Raw genomic sequence first — 7,737 nt, forward strand, 5'->3', positions numbered from 1 at the left:
ATTTCTCAGTGTAAATATTAACAAGCATATGAAGCGTTTCTAAGTCGTGTTTTATGATATATACAAATGCATAGTTCCACAAGCTCCATTACACGAGCAATGTGTTACCAACTAAATTTCTGTTCTTACTTGAACGGCATTTGAATAAGAAGTGGTTTTAACGAATTGACAGATAATCACTAAAAGATTTTAAAAGCAACTGTAAAATGGCGCGAGATGATTTGAGCATTTGTATGTAAGCAGATGAGAACGATCAGATTAATATGTATTTGCTATGAGTATATCACTTTAATTTTAACACACAGTAACAAGAAACTTTTAAAGACTTTCACACGTTCAGAGTGTAAAAGAAATGGATTAGAAAAGGTTGATGGTACAGCTAAAGCATTAAAAATTAAATAATTGAAAGAGGTTCAACCTATTCAATACACAGGAATGAAATGTAGTGATTACATTTTATTTAATAGTAAAAATAAATGGGACCGTTTTCGACCTTAGTCCAGGTCATCGTCAGCCGTGAAAACATGTAAAACAATGCATATGAAAGAGAAAAAGAAAAGGATTAATTAAACTCTGGATCGGTATAAGATGAAACAGTACGTAATATTAAGAATAGTAGTATGGCACACGCAATGATAGGCGAAGATTCACGTGTATATAGAAATATACAACGCAAAAGTTTTTTCAAGTCAACTGTTTTCCAAGAACTTAGCAGGAGCACAAATACTCATTCAATTATACTGATTTGCGTTGTATATTTCTATATACACGTACTTAACTTCCCGCAACCGAGACAAATACTGGACCTTCAGGATATTCTCCATTCTACTTTGGCCTTCGAGACCGCAGCGCATGACCTTGAATGTGCCGCGCTGATCACCGGGAGCTGGCGGTTTGCTTCTACAAATCTATTCGTCTGCGACTTCAAATTATTTATGATCTTCATATATTATTTGATAGTGTTGTGACTTTGTGCCTGACAGAGTGTGGAAACTGACCCTTTTGACTGTTCTCCAATATTCATAAACATTGTGAATCTTCGCCTATCATTGCGTGTGCCATACTACCATTCTTAATATTACGTACTGTTTCATCTTATACCGATCCAGAGTTTAATTAATCCTTTTCTTTTTCTCTTTCATATGCATTGTTTTACATGTTTTCACGGCTGACGATGACCTGGGCTAAGGTCGAAAACGGTCCCATTTATTTTTACTATTAAATAAAATGTAATCACTACATTTCTTTCCTATGTATTGAATAGGTTGAACCTCTTTCAATTATTTAATTTTTAACGTTAATACTTTCAATACGGAACAATGAAATTTTTATCTTTAAACAGCTAAAGCATGTTAAATATTTTAATCAATGTATTTATTTGGTGAAAAATTGTGTATGATGTTGTGTATCCCTACATGCCACCACGGCAATTTTAATTACTATGTTATTGCTCAATTTTTGTGATTTGTCTGATTTAGGCTGATGATGGCATTTGTATATGTCGAAACTGGTACCTCTATTGAATAAATGTTGTAGATAACATTTTATACAACTTTTAATCTATATTGAAAAGGTTAAACCTTACTAAAACATATCTCTCTAATTTGGCCTTTCAACTTGAGTAATTTGATATCAATATTCTTGAAGGAATGGGAGCTAATTTTCTTTCTTGGTATAATTTTTCCTTCCGCAGCCCAGAGTTTGTAACATAATAAGGAAGCAAAAATAATGCAAATCTTACTTGGATGTCTTACTTTGCGATGTCTAAGAACTCACCAGCCCACCCCCAGAAGTACATTTACTTTTATAACCTAATGAGAGCAACACCCGCCATCGGCCATAGCTAAAGTAAATACACTGACTGACAGAGCAAATGCAACACCAAGAAGGAGTGGTCAGAACTTTATGCCAATTGCAGGGTAGACTGATGTCACTGAGGTATGCTCATGATGTGAAATGCGCCGCTGTGCTGCGCACGTAGCGAACGATAAATGGGACACGGCGTTGGCGAATGGCCCACTTCGTACCGTGATTTCTCAGCTGACAGTCATTGTAGAACGTGTTGTCGTGTGCCACAGGACACGTGTATAGCTAAGAATGCCAGGCCGCCATCAACGGAGGCATTTCCAGCAGACAGACGATTTTACGAGGGGTATGGTGATCGGGCTAAGAAGGGCAGGTTGGTCGCTTCGTCAAATCGCAGCCGATACCCATAGGGATGTGTCCACGGTGCAGCGCCTGTGGCGAAGATGGTTGGCGCAGGGACATGTGGCACGTGCAAGGGGTCCAGGCGCAGCCCGAGTAACGTCAGCACGCGAGGATCGGCGCATCCGTCGCCAAGCGGTGGCAGCCCCGCACGCCACGTCAACCGGCATTCTTCAGCATGTGCAAAACACCCTGGCTGTTCCAATATCGACCAGAACAATTTCCCGTCGATTGGTTGAAGGAGGCCTGCACTCCCGGCGTCTGCTCAGAAGACTACCATTGACTCCACAGCATAGACGTGCACACCTGGCATGGTGCCGGGCTAGAGCGACTTGGATGAGGGAATGGCGGAACGTCGTGTTCTCCGATGAGTCACGCTTCTGTTCTGTCAGTGATAGTCACCGCAGACGAGTGTGGCGTCGGCGTGGAGAAAGGTCAAATCCGGCAGCAACTGTGGAGCGCCCTACTGCTAGACAACGCGGCATCATGGTTTGGGGCGCTATTGCGTATGATTCCACGTCACCTCTAGTGCGTGTTCAAGGCACGTTAAATGCCCACCGCTACGTGCAGCATGTGCTGCGGCCGGTGGCACTCCCGTACCTTCAGGGGCTGCCCAATGCTCTGTTTCAGCAGGATAATGCCCGCCCACACACTGCTCGCATCTCCCAACAGGCTCTACGAGGTGTACAAATGCTTCCGTGGCCAGCCTACTCTCCGGATCTCTCACCAATCGAACACGTGTGGGATCTCATTGGACGCCGTTTGCAAACTCTGCCCCAGTCTCGTACGGATGACCAACTGTGGCAAATGGTTGACAGAGAATGGAGAACCATCCCTCAGGACACCATCCGCACTCTTATTGACTCTGTACCTCGACGTGTTTCTGCGTGCATCGCCGCTCGCGGTGGTCCTACATCCTACTGAGTCGATGCCGTGCGCATTGTGTAACCTGCATATCGGTTTGAAATAAACATCAATTATACGTCCGTGCCGTCTCTGTTTTTTCCCCAACTTTCATCCCTTTCGAACCACTCCTTCTTGGTGTTGCATTTGCTCTGTCAGTCAGTGTACTTGCATTCTCATTGGTCACCATGAACAGAATGTTACGTCATTGCCATCAATGCTGATAAATACAATGCGTTACCAACCCCGGCTGAATAAAAGCCCAAAGAAAAAACAACATGTAAAGGAAACAATGTGACATACACAACAGCAGTAAATTAATTTAATACTTACGTTAATGGTCTTGTCCAGGTTCTATCCTAACCGTCCGCACGTCCAGACCAATCGTATTTCCACATGAAACTAGAGGCCTAGGGCCGCTTCACGGCTTCTAACCGCCCAGACCAATGGTCTTGTCCATGGCAAGAATCCTAACCGTCCAGACCAATCGTCTTGTCCATGGCAAGAATCCTAACCGTTCAAACCAATTGTCTTGTCCACGGCACAAATCCCAACCGCCCAGACCAATCGTCTTCCATCCAGACCAATCGTGTTTCCTCACGAAACAAGGGGCCCTAGGGCCACTTCGCGGCTTCTAACCGTCCAGACCAATGGTCCTGTCCACGGCACCTAACAGTCCAGACCAATCGTCTTGTCCACGGCAAGAATCCTAACCGTCCAGACCAATCGTGTTTCCTCACGAAACTAGGGGTGTTGGGCCGCTTCGCGGCTTCTAACCGTCCAGACCAAGGGTCTTGTCCGGATCCTATCCTAACTATCCGCACGGCGAGAACCAAGCCAGACCAAGGGTCTAACCAATGTAACAATAATCACAACCACCACCTTTCGTAGTACCACCCATTATTTCCTAAGTACGGAGGTTGGCAGCACTGAGTGCCTCTTGACATCCTTCCCGAGCGTGTAAACAAACGACAGTTGTTCCGCGCGCAGCTGAATGTAGCAAGTGCTGGGCTGCGGAAGGTAAAATTATAATGTCTTTCTTTCATCAGAGTAAACGGCCTACAAGTAAATGTACCTCTCAAGTTAATTAAACAATTATTTATTAGTGATTTAAGCCCACTTGGGAGTGCATATGACTAGTTCTTTTGGATGCTTCCTTTCGTTCCCAATACCTCTTGTGTCCTGCAATTAATTTTTCCCTTCTTTCCTGTGAAAAAGGTTTGCGAGATTTAAAACTTTTGGTAGAGGAGACCACGAATTTATCATTACAGGCGAAGGGCCATGGAAACTGTGCTGCCCTCAACCTCCATGCAAACTTTAAATCAGGTACCTGCAATGAGCTTTATCTTTCATCCCACTCTTAACAGTTAAATGTAAGAATTTCTCACCTTTACAAACTGATCACTGGAACATGTTGCCATTCGGAGACCATAGAAGTCATACGCCACATCGTGTATGAGATCTTTATGTTCGGCATTAATGCTGTGGGCTTCAAACATCTTCCTTCCATAAAATAACTCGTAAAGTCATGTAAGTTAAATGTCCAAGTCTATTCGCAATCTTCTAAGATTACCCACACTAAACAAAGATAATGGGTAAGAGTTGACACTCAACGTTATTTTTAACCAAACACTAAAGAGAATCCGTTAGAGCATCTACAGGTACTGAGGGTACTGATTTGTTTACATCAAACACACACGCGCCACCATTGCACCTAATACGATGCTCTTTTGAGTATAGCCAACCGTAGCCAACATTGCTTATGACCATGCAGATGAAAAACATTTAAACGAATATGAACAATTGGAATGAATGATATTACGAAACGATGCACTATACACTCTAGGGTTTTCGAGCACTCTATTGTTGATACTTCATTCGTGATGTAATCCATGCGACATTTTATGCGTAGAACCAGAACAATATATATTCCCTAACATTAGGTTGGCTAATTGCGATTATCTGCACAAAATGTTTCTATTACCGCCAAAACTAAACGACAGGCAGGAGCTATACATGTTGTTATCGATGACAGTGGTTCTGAGAAAGGTTATTGTATTACGGCGTAGTAATGAAGTTGCATTTGAATATAGGATATTATCTATGAATTATAAATAATTCAATTTCGAGATGATTAGGTGGTCATTGTGTTACTAAAATTGATTTCCGTCGAGTGTGGAACGACCGTGGAAGTGTTACGTAGCGAATTTTTTGCGTGGAAGATTTAATATAGTGTGTAGAAAAGATGAATGATTTAGAGAAACTGTCAGAAGCAGTAAATTTGCTTCGTTCTAATATTTTGTGCCCGATATGGTAGGTTTCTACGATTCCACTTGTGCACCCGTAGTATGTATTAAAGTGACCTTACTTAACTTATATTTTGTTTACCTATACTTTACAGCTTAGAACCAATGCAGAATGCTGTATCAACTCGCTGCAATCATCATTTTTGCTCGGACTGCTACAACAAACTGATCACCATAAACAGAACTGCTTATTGTCCAATGTGTCATTGCAAAGTGAACAGAAGAACGGTATTGAAAGATGCAGTGTTAGACAAAACTGTACAAGCTGTGAGGAATCTTTTGAAGAGTATTGAACAAGACTCAGGAATTGACTGTAAGAGCACACTACATTATTTTGATTATCTTCAAATAATAACAAGTTAATAATAATGTTATTGTTTTTACATTCCACTTACTGTTTGACGGTTTTCGAGACTCCAGCATACACGAATTTTCTTTTACGTCTAGTAAATCTACCGACACAAGGCTGACGTATTTGAGCGCCTTCAAATACCACCAGACTGAGCCAGGATCGAACCTGCCAAGCTGGGGTCAGAAGGCCACTCAGCTCAGCTTATCTTCAAATATCTTCCTATAAAGCGAGTTGTCCCTGTCCCTCTTGTAGTAATTTTTCCACATTCCCTTTAAAGGTGAAGGACTGTTCATATGTGTACCGCTGTAACATGGTTAGGGTTACACTTTAGACCTAGGCCCTACTAACGGGGATGGATTTTTAGGAAGGTGGAAATCATGCAAAAATTATGTGAAATAATATCTAATGTAGCTGAGAGGAGAGGTCCCTCCTTCGTGCTTGCCGGGGACCTACCAATATGTCTCTAGAGGTATTCGTACTTATATAGGAAAATTAAAGCAGACATTATGTCAGTGTCTGAAATGTGACCATTTTCTGTGTTCTAATTGGCTGGAGGGCAGTTTGTATCGTTGCTGATAGAGCTCACGTCGTGTGGTTCACTGCTGCCACATTTCATGAAAATACTTAAACCACGGAGTTGGAAAATGATGTGTATTGCAGTATCTGTGACTTTACAATGTTAAGTAGCCTACCCAAGAAGTAAAATTAACAGATTACTGATATATAGTTAAACATGGGTTAATTAACTGTATGAATTGTTGTGGGCTTTGTACCAGAGATCTCAAAAGGCCTGGTTACACGCGGACAGTAATTTAGTAGTAACTAAATTTTAAACTTCATTTTAAGTGACTTGTAGCGTGTGAACTGTTACTTTAGTGGTAAGTGGTAAGTAAACAATTTAGTCAAGTGGAATAGAATCCCATCTATTTTCCCTTTCAAGTGAACCTCCCACCACCTGCGTGTGCACCTATCGGAACAGTGGAGGAAGCACTGTACTTGCTACTTACCACGTATGAATAGGTGCAATTTAGTAAAGTTCATAACTTGTGGCTAAAATTACGGAGTTGATCATCCCTGTGAGTTTCTTTTTCTTTCGATCATTCGTTCTAATTGCTGAGAACAATGGCTACATGGACATAAGATACATTCATGCATACATCATAATTATAGACCGTTATGCCTTTCAGAGTTCAGTCTGCAAGCCTCTGTAACACTCTAAAATTTATTAATGAATACGTTCATTACGAGTAGCTTTGGAATACTAAAATGCACTGCGCATGATAGTATTTCTCTTTTGTACCAAAGGTTCAACTTTATACAGTAACTCATTAAATGTTACTTCTGACATTTGCATGGTTAACAAATAAATAATGTTATTCGCTTTACGTCCCAGCAACTGCTTTTGCAGTTTCCGGAGAGCTGAGGTGCTGGAATTTTTTCCCACAGGTGTTCTTTTACATGCCAGTAAATCTACCAACATGGGGCTGATGTATTTGAGGACTTTCAAATACCAATGGACTGTGCCACAGGATTTGTTTTTTATTGTTCCAGGCTGATGTATTTGAGCACCTTCAAATACCTCCGGACTGAGCCAGGATCGAACCTGCCAAGTTGGGGTCAGAAGGCCAGCACTCTACTGTCCGAGCTGCTCAGCCCGGCTATTAACGAATATTCCTGTTGATCCTCCTCGGCTAATTATTTAAAAATAATTGTACTTGTTCCGACATAATTCCTTCTGGTTATCCGTTTTCACTCCTAATTTCAGTCACCTAATCCTAAATTTTCTCTAAAATGTAATCTAACACGCAACGAATAACGTCACTAACAAGTTTTACTCGCTGTTGGTGGCCGATCATCTTATCTCTGATCTAGTTGACGACGCAAGAACGACTGAATCAACTGACTTGAGTGACAAATTGCCATTTATCACTATACTAAACACTGTCATACATTTAAACTAGCCACCGTGAG

The 7,737-nt window shown here is 41.5% G+C and overlaps 1 protein-coding gene across 1 annotated transcript in view; it reads right to left on the reverse strand.

Annotated features, from left to right (window-relative positions):
* The window catches only part of Nup44A (nuclear pore complex protein Nup44A), a 103,881-nt gene extending 99,069 nt beyond the window's left edge, over positions 1-4,812 (reverse strand). The window contains exon 1 of the mRNA XM_067146492.2: positions 4,497-4,812. Coding sequence (XP_067002593.1) covers positions 4,497-4,607 — 111 coding nt within the window. The 5' untranslated portion in view covers positions 4,608-4,812. The remainder of the gene's footprint in view (positions 1-4,496) is intronic.
* Between the last annotated feature and the right edge of the window lie 2,925 nt (positions 4,813-7,737).

The sequence above is a fragment of the Anabrus simplex genome, chromosome 4 (genome assembly GCF_040414725.1).
Source record: "Anabrus simplex isolate iqAnaSimp1 chromosome 4, ASM4041472v1, whole genome shotgun sequence".
Classification (NCBI taxonomy): Eukaryota; Metazoa; Arthropoda; class Insecta; order Orthoptera; family Tettigoniidae; genus Anabrus; species Anabrus simplex.